This window comes from Salvelinus fontinalis, chromosome 29, assembly GCF_029448725.1.
Source record: "Salvelinus fontinalis isolate EN_2023a chromosome 29, ASM2944872v1, whole genome shotgun sequence".
Classification (NCBI taxonomy): domain Eukaryota; kingdom Metazoa; phylum Chordata; class Actinopteri; order Salmoniformes; family Salmonidae; genus Salvelinus; species Salvelinus fontinalis.
The window spans coordinates 34,269,991-34,288,247 of record NC_074693.1 but is presented as its reverse complement, the minus strand read 5'-3'; the positions used below and the strand labels follow the sequence as shown (position 1 = coordinate 34,288,247).

The 18,257-nt window shown below is 47.0% G+C and overlaps 1 protein-coding gene across 7 annotated transcripts in view; it reads right to left on the bottom strand.

Annotated features, from left to right (window-relative positions):
* Nucleotides 1-4,959: 4,959 nt before the first annotated feature.
* The window catches only part of LOC129827883 (catenin delta-1-like), a 31,905-nt gene continuing 18,607 nt past the window's right edge, over nt 4,960-18,257 (bottom strand). The window contains exons 3-23 of one of the 7 annotated variants that reach the window (XM_055889143.1): nt 15,507-15,658; nt 15,168-15,319; nt 13,690-13,758; nt 13,465-13,587; nt 13,076-13,341; nt 12,669-12,965; nt 12,198-12,438; nt 11,835-12,057; nt 10,325-10,517; nt 10,085-10,202; nt 9,809-9,965; nt 9,454-9,471; nt 9,104-9,172; nt 8,898-9,025; nt 8,567-8,717; nt 8,217-8,409; nt 7,881-8,080; nt 7,695-7,736; nt 7,528-7,604; nt 7,262-7,349; nt 4,960-6,878 (exon numbers count right to left, since the gene is read on the bottom strand). In XM_055889143.1, the coding sequence (XP_055745118.1) occupies nt 7,290-7,349; nt 7,528-7,604; nt 7,695-7,736; nt 7,881-8,080; nt 8,217-8,409; nt 8,567-8,717; nt 8,898-9,025; nt 9,104-9,172; nt 9,454-9,471; nt 9,809-9,965; nt 10,085-10,202; nt 10,325-10,517; nt 11,835-12,057; nt 12,198-12,438; nt 12,669-12,965; nt 13,076-13,341; nt 13,465-13,587; nt 13,690-13,758; nt 15,168-15,314 (2,772 nt within the window). In that variant the 5' untranslated portion in view covers nt 15,315-15,319; nt 15,507-15,658 and the 3' untranslated portion in view covers nt 4,960-6,878; nt 7,262-7,289. The remainder of the gene's footprint in view (nt 6,879-7,261; nt 7,350-7,527; nt 7,605-7,694; nt 7,737-7,880; nt 8,081-8,216; nt 8,410-8,566; nt 8,718-8,897; nt 9,026-9,103; nt 9,173-9,453; nt 9,472-9,808; nt 9,966-10,084; nt 10,203-10,324; nt 10,518-11,834; nt 12,058-12,197; nt 12,439-12,668; nt 12,966-13,075; nt 13,342-13,464; nt 13,588-13,689; nt 13,759-15,167; nt 15,320-15,506; nt 15,659-18,257) is intronic. The other 6 variants (XM_055889144.1, XM_055889141.1, XM_055889145.1 and 3 more) reach the window with 6 other exon arrangements.

Genomic DNA, 18,257 nt, shown 5'->3' with positions numbered 1-18,257 from the left:
TCAGCTCTCGGGGCTTCAGGTAGTTTCCTGCCGACCAAGCCCCCGCCCCTCCCCGTCCTGCAGGCTCAGACTCCCCACCTCCACAGTCTTCCTCTGGGACACCTCCACCATCGCCTGCTCAACTTCAGACCACTTCATCTTCACTGCTTCCCTTCCCCCTTCCTCCACAACCACCACCACCTCCTCTCGGCCAACCACCTCCTCTCGGCCTCCTGGCTTTGTTCCTCCTCTCCTGGCTCCTCCCGCCCGCCTCCTCCTGACCCCCCCCCCCCCCCCCCCCCTCTCAGGTTCTTCCCCAGTGGTTGGGTGAGATCTGATGAATCCAGCGATGTTTCCCTCAAAGAACCATTCTGCCTCTCCCTCGCCCCTGGTCCAAGTTCTCCCCCTCCTGGTAGCCCCATCCCTCCATGTCTGGGGGGGGTTTGAGGTGAAGGGAGCCCCTCGTTTATATGCTCTTGGCAGACAGGAACACAGAGGGGATGGATGGAGGGATGAGAGGAATGGGGGGAGGACGTAAACAGGTGCAGATTCTCCAGAAGGCATGAGGATGGTAGAATTGGGATTGTTAGGGGTTTGATTCTCAGCTAGAGGGCAGTTTAGCAGGTGAGACGGGGCTGTAAGGAATATTAGGAGGGAGGGAGCGGTACGGAGAGGGGAACAGGAACAGTAGAACCAGAGGCCTCCGTTCCCTGGATGGGGTGACATCATCACCATGGGACACACTTCAGAAAACTGTCCCAGCTGAACCTGCGAGTGAGGTCAAAATGTCCATGGCGGACAGATGGGCCCAGGGGAGAAGACGTCATTGAAGTCCCCTGTATCGGTCACACTCACCTTTAACTCACAGGTCTGAGTCCCGGAGTCTTTTTCATACCGAGTTAGTTTCACCTTCTCTCTGAGCCTCATGGTGAGAGCTTCTGCTCTTCGCTTCTCCTTTCCATCTTTCTCTCTGTCTGAGCTTCACTGCTCTGCAGGGGGTCTGTCTGCACCCCCACGTCCCTCTGTGAAAGCCACTCCCTCCGTCTATCCTCCTCCACCAAGCTTTGACCAACACTTCCTTGACTGCTGGACCAAATCTCCAACCTCCCTCTCGTCCTTGTCATCGCTCGTTCCGACCTTCACCAGTCCTTGGATTTCCAGCCTGGCGGCAGCAGCAGCTACGGTCACTTCCTGCCACTCCACCTCCCCCACCATCTTCCCAGAGTACAGCAGGCCCACCAGCCTCAGCAGGGTGCAGGCCACCAAAGCCTGGAACTCCAGTAGGTGGTTCTGCCCAGAGGGAGGTGGACAGCGCACAAGACAGCTGGGGGCTCTGGGCGGATAGGATTCAACTGTGGGCTTGAATTTGTTATTTTGGCTACATCAGATGACACATTGGCTAATCAGCCCAAGCATTTAGTTATGAGTTTAGACTAGAGGCAAGGCAAAATGACTTAATGAAAGTTTAGAATGTAGGGCATAATCACATCATCCTTTATGCCATCTAAATTGCAATCAGGGTCTTGCAGACGTTGGTGACAGGTGCGGTGAATTGACAGACCGCTACATAATCACAGCCAAATTAGCACGTCAGCTAGCTAGCTGTGGTGATGTGCACCAGCTACAAACACTTGACTCAACCAATGAGTATATGGATCATATTTGAAGTGGTGGACCATGTAAATAGTTTGTTGATGTGCACTCTGTATTAGCATTATATAAATAACTTATGTTTAACCGTGTAATTAGATAGCTAGCTAGTAAACGTAAATTCAGACATCTTGCACCAACAGCTGCTAACGTTTGCTAGGCTAGCTAGTTGACAGAACAAAATCATGGATCGCTTTACTCACCTTTATCCAAGTCCTTTGATATGTCCTTTTCTCAAAAGAAAAACTGAAACTTCAAAGCATCGAAAATGCTAAGAGAATAAAAGTTTAAATCATTATTTATATATATATATATATATATTTTTAACAGGATATGTTTTTCTGTATTTAACTCTTAATTGACTAAAGGCTAGCCTGCCTGTCACGCTCAATTTGGTTAGGTGATTGACTGGTCACTGAACGCTAAATGGTTGCCATGTGTGTGCACCTGTAATAAATCTGTGTGAAAATCCTGCAAAAAGCTGGCTATTTGTGTAGTATGGACTGTAAAATGTACAGACAAGTAAATTTGTTCTAACCCAAACTTTATTCACCATCAATTTGCATTTATCTCCCCCAAAAAATACAATTATTCCTCTCTTTCATGAATTGTATTCATCTTAAACAAACTGTGTAGTTAAAGGCCTACCGGAATTTAAATAATTTAAATCAAATTTAAATCCGTCACACAGACAGTTATACAGGACTAATAAATCTAGTTTAAGACAGAGCCTTGTACTCTAATTATTGCCTAGTTATGGTCCAGACTCCTAATCTGCACATTATACATAGCCCAAGGGGCTGTTGAACAGACGTAGAGACACAATTGAGGCAATCAAAGACGGAAAGAACCCTCAGGGAGTCGGCGTGCTGATCTAATCATGATCTGATTAGGAATTTCATCGTAAATTCCACAGGGAGATTCTAAAAACCTTTGATCCACCTTCAAATGGAATCTAATTTGCACAGGTAGAAGCATCCGAATTCCACGACTCAAGTTCAAAGGGTTCCATTCCCTGCGTGTTCAAAAGGACCAGGGTAAAGGACTGGGTTTGAGGGTGCCGTATCCTTGTGCGGTTTGGGTCTAGGCCAACGTTCCTCGAATTTCTCAAAGAATAGTGGATCGGTGAATGGACCGGAGTAGATTATGTGCTGGATCAGGTACATGATTGCCACGACCATTGCACTGATCAGAAAGAATGGTATGAGCGGTCGCAGGTAAGCCCACACGACCCCCACCTCATATGACAACGATCCAAAACCACCTTGGTTACCAGTGTGAGAAGTGTGGCGAGACGAGCCTGGGAACAGGGTGGGAGACCCATCCCGCGCACCTCGCGTGTTGGAAGGCGGGGGAGAGAGGTAATCCATGCTGGAGTAGTAGAATGAACAGTATTGCAAAACTATCTGAATAGTTCAGTTATTTTACAGCCGGATGTCTTCAGTTAGCCTAATAATCCATGGGGGAAAAAATATGCAAAGAACATTCTCTAATTCTGTAGTTCCAGTTTCTTGGCACTCTAATTGCGTGGACCAGACAATTCCTGTGCGCAATAGCCTGGGTATGATGTTGCTCTCGCTCACAGACAGTCACACACAAACACGAGTTACCCCCAGGGCTTGTGAATAGTCCATGGCTTTTAATGGTCAGAGTTTGACCTGAAGAGATGAATCATCACGGGTCAACGTGATTAAATCCTCACTAAAATGCCATTGTCTCGGTCTCAATCTGTTCTTTAAAATTGTCCTTCTCCTGCCCTGCTGTGTTGATTCTGGAGGAACATGACACTGCGCATGATTGAGAGAGCAAATGAAGGAGAGTGGATTCTTTAAATAGATGTAGTACCAGTAACAAGGGAGCCAGGAGAAAGAATCTGCTGGGGAGAGGGACACAGGCCGCATGCATACCGTACACACTCTTGCATGCATTCTATTAAAACACCTATTCTCTCTTAGACACACACTATTCTCTCGCACACCCCCAAGAGTCGTCGTGATCCATCCAACAGCTGTAGTTTAATTGCATAGGCCAGTGTTTCCCAACTCCGGTCCTCAAGTACCCCCAACAGATATTTTTGTTGTGGCCCCGGACCAGCACATTCTGTGTCTCTAATCATCAAGCCCTTGACAAGTTGAATCACAACATTGAAAATGTGTGCTGTTGGGGGTACTGGAGGACTGGAGTTAGGAAACACTGGCATAGGCTATAAAATGAAGAGATGCCTCAAATAAAGGGTTTACAAGCAGACACTGGGGCACTTTAAAAATGTCCAACGCAGCCATTTTTTAAATCTCAATATCAAATAATTTCTGGGTAACAATTAAGTACCTTAGGGATTTTGTTTCTAATTAAAAATAGCTTCTTAGCAAAGAATAATTTCTCAAGCAAGAATTTTGCTAGGACTGTCTGGGAGTATGCAGGGGGAAACTGAAAATGAGCTGTTATTGGCAGAGAGGTTTGGAACCCTTTCTTATTGGTATATTAACTAATTTACCGCCTGGTGCCGTCACCAGGCAGGCAAAATCTTCCTCCTGCCAAAACAGGCAGACATTTCAGGCGCTTTTCAAACCGCTTTTACACTAAAAAGGCATTAACATCATTCACAATATTTTTCCAACCTCGCATTTTGGACTACACTGGGCCTTTAAAGCCCTTATATTCATCCGAATCACCAACACACAATACCTTATGTACCCCCACACACACACACTCCCACCCTGGTAATCTTCTCACAGCATGAGACAAAGGCGGCTGAGCACATCAACACTAAACATTAATCTGTGGTCAAATGTTCCCCAGGGTCATGTTAGCCTTTTAGAAAGCTTATCCTGGCTTTAGAGACAGCGCAATAGCAATGGCTAATGGCTAACGATTTGGGCTATAATGTTGGCCAAGGTATAGACTCAAAAGAAAACTCAGAGGGCTAAAGAAACAATTTTAGGCATCTCAAATGTAGTAGAAGCATACTTTGGGGAGGCACAAGCCTGAGCAGGCCACACAAAGCTTAAAAGCCTTCATGAATATTAAGGTGTGAATGTGTGTTTGAAGAGAGGGAGTCTGGTTACCCAGACAGACTAAGCTGTACCCCTTTAATTAGACGTGTTTATCCCCAAGAGCACATCTCCAGCTGTCACACACGCACACAAAACATGTTACTTGAAGAACTCGTCATTGTGCTAACGCTAGTTAGCATTGGCTCACGAAACTACCTCAACTTCCTTCATACTGGACACAGACATAAAAATGGTATCCACAAGTTCCTCTGACTCTGGGGAAGGAGATCAAGGGCCATATTGGCAAAAATCCCGACGTAGCCCTTTAAACATCAAATCTGGTCTGAGAAAAGATCTTTATTTTATAAAAACAGCATTGCCAGTTACATACTCCTACTGAAGAAAATGAAACTTTTCAGAGCCAAGGCAAGTTCATCATAATTGTACATGAATAGGCAATGCTACAGAGAAACGACGCATGTGGCAACAATATAAAAAATACACACAAAGATGAGTAGTCTCCTTTGCCATTAAAGAAAAGTTGCAAAAGCATAATAAAAAAATAAAAAAAGTATAATAGAGACTGCATAATGCTTCACCCACCACTCCCAAATCAGAAAACAATACTAAAAACGCAAAACACGGACACAAAATGAAGTCAAAGTATATATAAAAAATTAAAAAAAATGCTCCCAAAATGTGCTTTTCATTTCCCCCCCTAGTCTATGCTCAAGTCTGGTCCTACCGTCTGTTTATACTTGAGTCACCTCTGAGGAATCCAATTCTCCCGAAACATTAGTGTAATTTCTACAGAAAACCAACCCCTCTCTCTTTTTCAACCAATGCCTTTTGAGTCCATTACGTACAGGACATTGTTCTGGCTAGTGTAACAGCAAGTACTGACTGAACTACCGTAGTGTTATTATTAGTGGTATAGGAGGTTCAGAGCATTGCTGATAGAACAGACGATTAATGTTTAACATGCGGAATCAAGAATCTGCCAGCTCTATGCAAAAGATTGATAACGTAAGCGTTCCAAACAAACCCCCCTAGGGAACAGGCCCCAGGTCTGTAGTGGGGTTCTGTGTAACAGTGTGGGGAATGCGTCCCTAGTGTTATAGTTTAGTGTTGGAATATTATTGAGCAAATGTAGGACTAAGAGCTGTGGTGCTTGTTAACAGTGTGTGAACAGTAGTATTCCAGCTAACGGCACAGCAGCAGCAAAACACACACTCCAAAAGGTGTATGAGATCGCACTCTCACAGCCATCGTTAACCACATACAGACTCAGGAGGGTTCGAAGAAATGATGTAACATTCTCATCATGTAAAAAAAAAATTATTTAAATAAGGTATCACAACAAAAGAAATAGAGGCAGTTGGTACATCTGTAAAAGCCACAATTTAAAAAGACAAAAAAAAGAGATTTGCAAAAGGAGTAGAAAAAACATGAAAGCACAATATGAAGTCGTTAAAAATAAAACAGGCTCATGTGGGTTGTTTGTTAAACAAAACCACTCATGCACACACACACACACCGGCCTCACACGCTCTCCCAACTACCCCAAAACCAACCAGCCTGTTAGACACCTAGCAGAGGTGAAAATAACTCCCATACAAACATTCTGAACCTATGAGGACCGAGCCCCATTGGTCCAGCAGCCACACATGACAATTCCACTCACCAATCCGGGCACCACTTAAATTAAAATCAACCTTAAAAAAGGCAGACACCTTCCTCCCCAATCAAAACATTTCCTCTTTCTATATACACATACCCTACAGATATTACAAATAAATTCACCTCACGATGCAGATGGCAGTAATCTGATTCACAACGATGAAAATAACAAAACACTTGGATGAGTATGAGGATTCTAACAAACGACAGGAAACACTCAGTGAGCCAAATGTTGGAAGTAACCATAAAACAGAAATAAACAATGATTGTCAAACAAAGACGATTGCCTTGAGAAAAGGGAATATCAATATAATTTAAATAACAGGGAATATATTTCTGACGCTACTATGGTGTGTGTGTGCGTGTGTTCAGTTTGAGTGTTAAATATCACTCTGATTGCAACACAACCGCTTTCTTTGGATGCCAACCCTCATTCTTCGTAACCACATAGCCTTGCGATGGAAGGAGAGAAAGAGGGGGATGAGAGAGAGCGAGTCCGTGGGTCTCTAGTGTTCTCTGCTCAGCAGTGGCAGGGCTGGGGCAGCTCACCCTGGGTAACGCACCCCATCAGTTCTTCTGGAGGAAGAGGAGGATGATAAATACCACGTGTCATCGGTGCATGTGGTAATATTTAAAAGAGTAAAACAAACCGCACACAAGCCGATTTTGTGGTACGAGTATGTCAGTCTATACACAATATGCCAAAATGCAAGTGCCTAGGAAATACTGTTAGTTTTAGGGTTTATGATACACCGCAGCGCACAAGTACAAGTTCACACAGCATACTATACCGGTGTGAAAGCCTTCAATCAGTTTTCACTGCATATTATACTGGGTACAAAACCAAGGTACTGGAATAATACAATATACCGGTAGACAGAGTTACAAGAGAAAGGTTATAAGTTATAAGAGAAAGGATGGCGATTTAGAGTCCATGCAGGACAAGAGGTGAAACGTACCATGCTGTTACATGCAGGGGGGAGGGGGCTAACCATCGTAGGAGTCCAACAGAGGCAGGGAACCCTTTCTCCCCCCATACACCCCACGCTGAGACGGCATGAGAGAGAGAGAGATGTGGAAGAGATACCGTGAGTAGAGGTGACGGTCGTCAACCCGAAAGGCAAAATAGAAAGATGTTTTGAAAAAGGTGTGAAGGAGAAGGTTAATAATAGTGTGTTTAAGTTAAAGAAACAATGTGTACAGGGCGGGGGGGGGGCAGTGTTACCTGTAAAGTGTCTGTGGTGTCGAGGGAGTTGTCCAGAGAGTGTCTCCTCTCCCGCTGGTCCAGTGTAGAGTAGGCTTCTAAAGTAGAAGAGCATGAATCAATATTGATTTAAAAAAAAAAATCTAATCTTCGGGCTCAGCTTTGACAGTGTTCCCATGGATACTCACCAGGGCCTAAGTCATTCAGTGGAATCATGTCTCTCTTCGCCCCTGTGGAAATAACAAAAGCCATTACATTCCGCTTGCTTCCCTACAATTCCTACATACGGTGTATTTTATGTCTAACTTCAACTTTCTGTCAAAGAAGCAAGTCTGCCGCAGAAAACAATGAAATAAAACTATTCCCAGTCTCACCTTTGTCTAGCATTGGCATGGTAGTTTCTTCGTAGGACCCGTTGGTGCGCGTGGAAGGGCCGTTGGCGGATGTGTTGCGGTTCACTGTGAAGTCAGTCTTCTTCCAGCCGTCCTTCTCCAGGGGGCGCCGCAGATCCTTGTGCCCCCACACCAGCTGTAACACCTGGCCTGCCCCGCGCACCTCCCGCTCGGACCGTTTACTGCAGGACCAATAGACATGCACTCGGTTAGACGCGCTGTATGGACACACTTTCACCTATCCGTCTCAAACACACGTGCACACACACACAGAACATACTTTTTAATGAGCTTCAGTTAAAACACACACACTCTTACCCGTCCTTATTGATGAGCACCAGTCTCTCGATGCCTTGGGAGGCCCTGAGGGTCTTGGCGGCCTCCAGGCTGTTGCCCAGCACCTCAGTGAGCGTGCTCAGCACAGACACCACCGTCTCCTCAGACAGAGGTCGTGCAGACTGGCTCTGGCCACCCGGCAGGTCTGCCACCAGGTGGGGCACAGCGTGCTTACCTGAGGGAGGACAGGACGGCTCAGATGAGCAACACAGACGAAAGAGAGGCTCTGAAGCAATCCAGGAAGGAAAGACCTTTCTATATGCTAATGAAGCAGTCTTTCCTCATGTGAAGTTGTGATAACTAAACAGGCGACTGATGCCACGCCAACTTACCGAGCAGCTCGCGGTTGCGGTTGTCGATGGCCAGGTTCCTCAGGGCCCCGGACATGGCTCTGACCACACGGTCGTTCCCATGAGCCAGCAGCTCTGCCATCATAGGTAGGCCCTTCTCCAGACGTACCGTGGCCCGGATATACCGGCCATACTGATTGAGAGAGAGAGAGAGCGGTGGTTAGAACCATGACCATTTTGAACACTGACAAGTCATCCTGAGGAGAAGGCAGCAACCAACACCATTGGGGTAATGCTATAAAAATCAGACAATGAGACGCGAGAGGTGGAGATTTCAGGGAAAGGTGAGAGAGAGCAGAGGCTGTCCACTCACAGTCCATCGTCCGGCACACAGGTTCTGTATGGCCCCGGCTGCTGCCTCCAGCACTGAGGGGTTCTTGCTCTCTCTCAGCAGGGAAGTGTAGACACGCACCACCTCAGGCTGGAACAGCAGCTCATAGCCTGGTGGGAAGAGGGATTTTAGGAACTGATTGTGTGTGTCGCATGTACGCTGTGCTTTCATATGGCGTTTTGACTCACCTTTGGCAGCCGTCGTCCTCTTTGGGATATCAACCTGGTCCGCACTCCCATCATCCGCATCTTTCTTACCTGGAGAGAAAACCAACCATCTAGAGATCATTCTGATTGAAAAATACATTTTAGGTGCATTTGAGTCAGTTCCACCTCAGCCATTTTTAATAGATGCAAATTCCCCTCAATGACATCATGGTATCATGCAAACGTGGCCACTAGTTGAACAGCATGCACTCACAATGACAAGTCCCACCTACAAAATCTACTGACTAAAGGAAAGGCAATGTTAAGGCCAGCCAGCGTTAGGAAAAGCCCTTGTTCAGCCAAAGCGCAACAGGACACTAAGAGAATCTTACCTGTGGAAAACCACTCATCTAAAACAGAACGGGAACAAAAGGAGGAGGACAGAGGGAGAGGGAGGGACGGAGTGTGAAAAACGTGAATCCCAGCCACCAACAAGCAAACAAAACCAGTCAGATCCACAAAAGCAAAAAAATTAAATAACTCAGCCCCGGGCACGAGATTAAGCACACACCGAGTAGGATTACGTTGCCACTAACCACAGATCTACAGATGAATCCCCTGTTAATGAGTCAGGACTGGGGAGAGGGTAATCTGATTCTAGATCTGGGGTTAAGGGAAACGGTCTACCTCTAGCCACAGAACACACAGGGTGTATACTATGACCTTAAAAACAGGCCGGTTACTGACCTTTGCCCTTCCGTGAGCCGAAGCAGCTGGCCTTGTTGGATCCGGGGACAGGGCCCTGGTTTAGGGGCGCGGCCTCCAGGTAGCGCTCGCAGCCAGGAACCTCCCGGTGAACCTGATAGGACAGATTTCTCAGCAGACACACACTGTTCTCCACCAACTACACAGAGAGAGATGGAGAGTGGAGGTTTAAAATGATCTTTATTCAATCATGTAATTACACTTATTTTTTTAATGTACCCCCTCAAATTGCATAATCAGATTTAAGCAAACAATTACCTTGTTGTCCACATCTTTGCGGTTGATCTGTGATTGGACAATGTACATGAGCGAGTCCACCAATCCTGTGCACTCTCTCAGCTTCCGCCTGGCCTCGCTACGTTCTGAGCTCACATTCCTGAACAAGAAAAAAAGATGAAGTTAAAATGGTTTATTTTTCCCTCAGATCCAATAGCTATTCCCTCTGCCTTCATCTCCTCCAATGATCGCCAGCCCTCCATTTCCTCTCCATCCACGTGCCTCAGACAGCCAGCTGTGTTGGTGAGGGCCGTCTCCCACTCCAGGTGTCGTGGTTTGAGGCTCTCCTCCCCTCCGTCACGCCCTCTCTCCCAGCCAGAGTGCGGCACCATCACCTCGTCAGAGAGGGCGTGTAACGCGTGGTCCACGATCTCCATCTTCACCGAGTCGTGAGACGAAAGGTTCCACAGTGTGCCTGAGGAAGAAGAGAACACATTCTTCAGCATTTTTCATGACTCTCTGGTCTCAGAGTCCAATCACAAAGTACATGTAACTGCCAAAACAATGTCAACAAGGCCAGCATGCTTAGGGTCATGTATAAAAATGATGGGCAGGCCATTATTTTGGCCACCATGGCTATGCCCCCATAGGATGATAATGCCCCCATCCACAGTGCACGAGTTGTCCCAATGGTTTGATGAGCATGAAAATGACATAAACCATATGCCATGGTCGTCTCAGTCACCAGATCTCAACCCAATTCTGGACCGGCGCCTGAAACTGAATTTTCCACCATCAAGAAAACACCAAATGATGGAATTTCTCGTGGAAAAATGTCATCGCATCCCTCCAATAGAGTTTCAGACATGTAGAATCTATGCTGTTCTGGCTTGTGGTGTTTCCATTATTTTGGCAGTTACTTTACTACACCAGCTCTTTCCATGACAGACTGACCAGGTGAAAGCTATGATCCCTTATTGAGGTCACTTGTTAAATCCATTTCAAATCAGTGTAGATGAAGGGGAGGAGTCAGGGTAAAGAAGGATTCGTAAGCCTCAAGACAACTGACACATGGATTGTGCATGTGTGAATGGGCAAGTCAAAAGATTTAAGTGACTTTGAACGGGGTAGGGTAGTAGGCGCCAGGTACACCGGTTTGAATGTGTCAGGAACTGCAACGCGGGGTAGGGTAGTAGGCGCCAGGTACACCGGTTTGAATGTGTCAGGAACTGCAACGCTACTGCGTTTATAAGCTCAACCGTTTCCCCGTGTGTATCAAGAACGATCCACCACCCAAAGGACATCCAGCCAACTTGACACAACTGTGAGAAGCATTGGAGTCAATATGGGCCAGCATCCCTGTGGAACGCTTTCGACACCTGGTAGAGTCCATTCCCCGACGAATTGATGCTCAATATTAGGAAGGTGTTCTTAATGTTTGGGATACTCAGTGTAGGTTATAGAGCTGAAGTATATTAGGAACGCTACATGGTCGTACTGGTGTTTCTCTGTCCCACACGTAGTACAGTAATAGAAAGGCGGGTTTCTCCCCGAAACGTAAGCTGGGCACTGCGCCACCTTGTGGACAGGCTGCGCAACTACGTAAAAATACATTTTAAAAACACTATTTGTTATCATTTAAGGCTCTAGATTGCAGGAAATGGCAGTTACACATGTTCAAAAACGCAGGCCTTCCCCCTGCCTTACTCATAAGCACCACCTCGTTAAACAAACAACCTGGGGAGAAACCTGTAGAGCAAGTGATAGAGAAAAGACATAACGGTTGTACTACCTGTAATGGTGTCTGTGAGGTCCTGCTCTCTGGCCTTCCTCAGCAGCCTGACTAAGGCTGGGATGCCGTCACAGTTCTTGATGGCGATCTTGTTGTCGTGGTCTCGTCCGTATGAGATGTTCTTGAGCGCCCCGCAGGCCGAGTGGTGCACGTCCTTCTTGGGGTTGTCCAGCAACGAGACCAGAGCTGGGATCCCCTTTAAACGACGCACCTCCGACTTCACCTATAGACACACGCCACCAGCATGGTCACACACCAAACCCATTTTAAAAACACATGCTGACAGCAGTGCTTTAACACTCGCAATATTCATCATTGCAAAACAAATCGGTGTTTGCGGGTATACAAAGCATTGTGTTTCACCTTGTCGTTCTTGAAGGTGAGGTGCTGGAGGAAGGCAGCGGCGTTGGTTTTGACCGGGTCCAGTCGGTAGTTCAACATGGCGATGACCTCCGGAAGCTCCGGTTGTCTCCAGGAATTGGGCGGGCCCTTCCTCAGGGTGCTGTCCAATGATGCCATACTTCCCCTCTCCATCGCCATGTTGACGCCCCAGGTGTAGGGGTCAACTCCTCCCATGTCCCCGTCCAAAGTGTCCTCGCAACTCCTAAGGGACCAATGGAAGATCAGACGGGAGTGTGTTGTGTGTGAGTGCGAGTGTTGTACGTGTGAATTGATGTGTGTGTGTGTGTGTGTGTGTGTCGGTATCCGAGTATTGCGTACATGCACACTGATATCGGAGTGATTTGGGTGTGCTGTTAACCAGGGATCATGAGTGTGTGTGTGTGTGTGTGTGTGTGTGTGTGTGTGTGTGTGTGTGTGTGTGTGTGTGTGTACCTGAGCCTGCGTCTGTCCAGTCCTCCAGGACCTGGTCCTAGTCGTGGCATGGTGCCGTACCCTGGGTGCATGGGAGGAGGAGCCATACTATACTCCATGTCATCATATCCCAGACTCCTCTGGTCATCCTCCACGCCAAAGTGGGCCTGGTGGGCATAGCGCATACCCCCCAGCTCCAGGGCACTGCCCACACCCCTCACCCCTCGCCCCACCTGGGGCTGGGCTGCATAGGGGTCCAGCTGCTGCCTGCTGGGGGCGCGGTACCCAGAGTCCAGGGTCCTGTACCCATCCGCAGGTCTGGAGAAGACAGAGGGAGAAGATAGTCATCTTCACAAAGGAATACTTCTTGAGAAGCATTTCTTTACAGTGCTCTTTAGCACTTCTACAAACTTTACAGTCTGTCTGACCTGTAGCGGTCGTCCATGCGTGTGCCTCTGCTCAGGCTGGCGTAGGCCTCGGAGGGCGGGGCGCTCCTGTAGTCGTCATACCCCCCCGCGGGGCCGTAGTGGTAATTCCTGGGGACTGTGGCTGTGGGGTAGTCCCCCCCGCCAGCCTGCCTGTAGGTACGGTCGAGAGTGGCACTGTAACTGCCCATACCCGAGACGGACAGTCCTCCGTCGATGGACATCGAATCAGAGGGCAGGACGGTACGTGAGGTGATCACCTTCTTCATCTGAAGAAGAGGAAGTACATCACGATGAGACAGAAAGTTGTAGATAATATTTTGTTCGCCATGGAGGAAGTTATTTTCAGTTACATATTAGTTACAGTAGAAAGTGTGTGCGCGCGTCCATACCGCATTCCCTGCCCTCCGTCCATTTGTTCCATCGTCTGAGAAGACAGACTGTACTTCCTGTGAATCATCTTCTGGTGTGCAGCTCTCGTCTAGAACTCCATGCACTGGGTCCACCATCCTGTACTGTAATAAACACACACAATGTTACACACACACACAACCAGTACACACACACACACGTTAAACACACAGAACATCTCACACCCAACCAGCACACATACTCACCTGTGTCCCGTTGATGTATCCCTCACTCAGTTTTAGTCGTTCTATGTCTGCCTCCCCCAGGCGCCCGTTCTGAGTAGGAGAGAGCAACCGTCAACCGAGAGAACACAATCATATTCACAGGCGTCTTTAGAGACATCACAGAGGATCCAACTGGGCTACAGCTTAGGCTACGTCGCCTTACAACCACCCGAACACCGCTGACATCATGGCACATTAACCAAACTGACCCCGTTTTCTCAGTACCTCACCGTCATGGGCCATATCTGAAAACTTTGACAATGCATCCTTCTCCCTTCTTTGAGGTAATCAATGACCCATTGCCTTTCAACACTCGTTTTATGTTAGATCACTTTAATGAAGGCAGGAGGATACAGGCAAAAATGCTGGGCATGTGCTGCACACTTTAGCTGTGTGGCTGGGTGTAATGCATGCTCTGTCCACAAGGGGTCAGGCCAGTTCCACCACAATGTAGGACCCGGGGAGAAAAGGTACATTTCCCCTTCACATTCTAAAGCCTTACAGTAACAAGTTAACAACAGCAAACGTGTTAAGTGTTGAGAGAGCTGTGTATGCGTGTGTTGGTGTCTAAACTTGGAATGATACATTGTGATAAGGGACACCTACACCGAGAGAGGCAACACCCACCCAGCGGTAGTCATGAGACATCTCTTAGCACGCTGCGAGACTAAACACGGGAGAGGAGACTGACAACCTAAAACAAGCCAATTAGCCCTGCTAGAATTATAAAAGCAGAAGGCAACTCCATTCATCTTCCCCATCAGCTGATATGTACTCAGTAAAAACAGAAGAGTTCTCCATGTCTCTTCAGGGCTCTAATAGCATGGTAAAGCATACAAACATATGATAACATAGTCACCTATGGAGGCACCACATCGAGTTGATACTGTGTACTGGCTTAAAATGATGGCAGCTTCCACAACATTTTAGGTGGTAGAACGAGGCTGCATGCATGACAACATCCTTCCAGGTACAGTTTTGGACAACATGCTGGAGCGAAGACGACAAAAGCTTGAATTCCATGGTATGTAAGGGTGGTATGAAGGTTTTGGGTTGCGGGTACGGCAAGTGATGTTGGAGTTATGCAGAGGTGCGAGATGTATACCGTGTGGTAATGTTACAGCTGTAGAGATATCTTAACAGACACGGTAGTGTGTTAAAGGACAAGGGTTGAATTGCAACACACAGTTAAACCAAACACAATCCAGAGTGCTGGTTGAGGTGGAGGAGCGGAGCGGTGGATTAGGGGGTTGGATGCGATGGGTGGAGGAGGGTGATAACGGTAATCACTGGATGATGGAGGGATGGGCTAGAAGGACAGATGAGGGATATATGAACAGATGGATGACTTGTCTTTCGCCTGAATCTAGAAAGAGGCTTAGGAAAGGCGCAGGCCACTAACAAAGTGTATTTGGGGGTTGGGAGGAAATTTCCCCTGGGGAGATGGGCTGGGGTGTTACCTGTGTGTGGGGGAGGGTGTGGGACGGGGGGCTGGTGAGGCGTACTCTCCTCCTCTCCTCTTCCAGCGCTCTGGTCAGCTGCTCAAACTGCACCTCCTGCTCCCTCACTGACTCCAGGAGAGCCGCAGCGCTCTCACACTGCTCCATAGACTCTACAGAGAGAACGGCGTTACACACACACGCTCCCACTACAGAGAGACACGCCATACACTACAGAGAGAAAACGACAGGCTCCTCCATAGCATACAGCTCTAAAGGAAAGAGCAGGATGCCTCAAATCTCATGAAATCCCTGAGTGGTTTGACCAGCTGTCAAAGATAGAATAGCAGAGATACAGACCTTCGCCAGGGGGGCGTGGCTTTGGAGAAGAGGTGAGAGGTCAGGCCAAGGTCAAACGGTTGAGCCCTAGTTGCAGGGGCTCATGGGTAGAGTAGATGTAGGTCACCAAACCTCAAGGACCAGAAAGAAGAGGATGTACAGGGATAAATAAACTGCAGAGGGGGACAGAGATGGAGAGAAAGAGAAGTAAAGAGTGAAAATCTAATATTTACAGTTTCATATTGCAGTAAGAGTGTCGCTAAACAACACTTGAGTATGGAGTTACACGCTGCTGTGAAAAGAAAATGCACTCCTAAAAAAAACAGTTATGTGAATACTACGTATGGTGTGCATTGGCTATCCCTCCAGACACAAAGCAACAGACACACCTATATTGCACAGTAGCTGCGGCTCAGCTGAGACTGCAGCGCTTTTCTGGGCCAGACGAAACACACCGTCAGCAGAGCGGCGAGAACACCAACTCCCAGGAGCCTCCTCTCCTCTCCTTTGTTTGATGCCTCCAGTACTGCTCGCCCGTCTCTCCACCAGCCTATTTCTCACTCACTCCCCATCAGCCTTTTTCTCTCTCTAATCCTTCTCTCCCCCCCTCTGCAAATGTCCCCTCTCCATCTCTGTGTCTATTTCGTTCTATTGCCAGCCTCTGTTCAGAGTATACAATAGAATGGACTAGCTGTCATGAAGTATAATCAGAGGCAGACAGGCTCAGACAGGCAGTAGTAATTCCCATCATCTGCTGACAGAACATCTCAAGCACCCCCTGGTTCGTGGTTTAAAAAGTTACAATTGGGCAAATCCATTTGAATTCAATCACTTTGACAGCACCCCATTTGATTTGAACAAAACCTTCCATTCATAATTCCTTTAAGTTGTCAGAAAGTGACTATTAGCCAAAACATGACACCCACCCTGCATTCAAGAGAATCTTGTCTCAACCGATGGCGGGCAAAACAAATAAAATCTCAGATTATTTCAAATAGGGTTTTAGATCAGAGGTTACAAAAGGTCGTTTTTTTTTTAAATATAAAAATTTGTTTGACAACCCTGCTTGTAAACTTTGAAATGATAGCAAACTCCGTTTCTTTTCCAGTGATGAAGACATGGTAAGTTGGGGTATGCAAAACGGGTCAACTTAGAGCACCTTTATCGTGCAAATGTTTTGGCATTCAGGTCCAAAAACCCCCTTACTTTCTGACAACTTCTTCCATTGGCAAAAACATATGGAAAGTTTGGTTTAAATTCAAAGGGACGCCGTCAAAAAGTGATTGAATTCAAAGGGTGCCACACAAACAAGCACAGACAAACACCTGTCGAACTGGTTTGGGTAAGGAGGGGCACATTTCATCATCTTCACACAGACAACTCTGGCTACTTCACTGCTAGAGCTGGGAATTGCCAGGGACCTCACAATACAATATTATCACGATCCTTAAGTGCGAATACGATATGTATTGCGATTTGATAGTGTGATTTTTTTTGCGATTTGATGTTCCAAACATATTGCTCACTATAAGTCTGCTGCAGAGAGACAATAGTATGAGAAATGACTTTTGATCAGTCATGGAAATTAAAGTGCTGAAACCATGTTGGCTCTATTTAAAAAGATGGTGAACAAGCTATAATTAAATGTTATTGGTCACATACACATATTTAGCAGATGTTATTGCTTGTGTTCCTAGCTCCAACAGCACAGAAACATCAATATATGAAAAATATCAGTGTTTTGGGGCAGGTAAAGCAAACTACCACTAGCTAATGCTACTTAGCAACAATATATATTATTTATATATATTATTTTTTTACAAAACGTTACTTGGAGTCGAAGTGATATGTAACGGTACACATATTCGTACCGAACAGTTCGGTATGGGGACCTTTGTTCGGTCCACACTATGAACCCAAATGAATACATAAAAATAATAAACCAAAAATAGGCTATGCCTATGCGCGCATTGTAATAAAAATGTGAATCTTTACTGCTACATTTTTTATATATTTTTTTTGCCCCTTTTCGTGGTATCCAATTGTTAGTAATTACTATCTCGTCTCATCACTACAACTCCCGTACGGGCTCGGGAGAGACGAAGGTCGAAAGCCATGCGTCCTCTGAAACACAACCCAACCAAGCCGCACTGCTTCTTAACACGGCGCGCCTCCAACCCGGAATCCAGGGAAGGAGGAAACACTGTGTTGGAGGAAACACCGTGCACCTGGCTACCTATGTTAGCGCGCACTGCACCCGTACCGCCACAGGAGTCGCTGGTGCGCGATGAGACAAGGATATCCCTACCGGCCAAACCCTCCTTAACCCGGACGACGCTAGGCCAATTGTGCATCGCCCAACGGACCTCCCGGTCGCGGCCGGCTGCGACAGAGCCTGGGCGCGAAGCCAGAGTCTCTGGTGGCGCAGCTGACGCGCCGCAATGCAGTGCCCTAGACCACTGCGACACCCGGGGGGCCCTACTGCCGCATTTCAAACGGTCCTTTTGTGAGGCGCAGCTGGGGCCTAGTTCAGTACGATGGCGAGTGGTGGGCCCGATAAACCAGGAGGATCCTTAAGCATCGTTAAATCTCCAGTTTGGGAACATTTTGGCTTACATTTAACATTTACATTTAAGTCATTTAGCAGACGCTCTTATCCAGAGTGACTTACAAGTACATACATTCATACTTTTTTGTACTGGCCCCCCGTGGGAAACGAACCCACAACCCTGGCGTTGCAAGCGCCATGCTCTACCAACTGAGCCACACGGG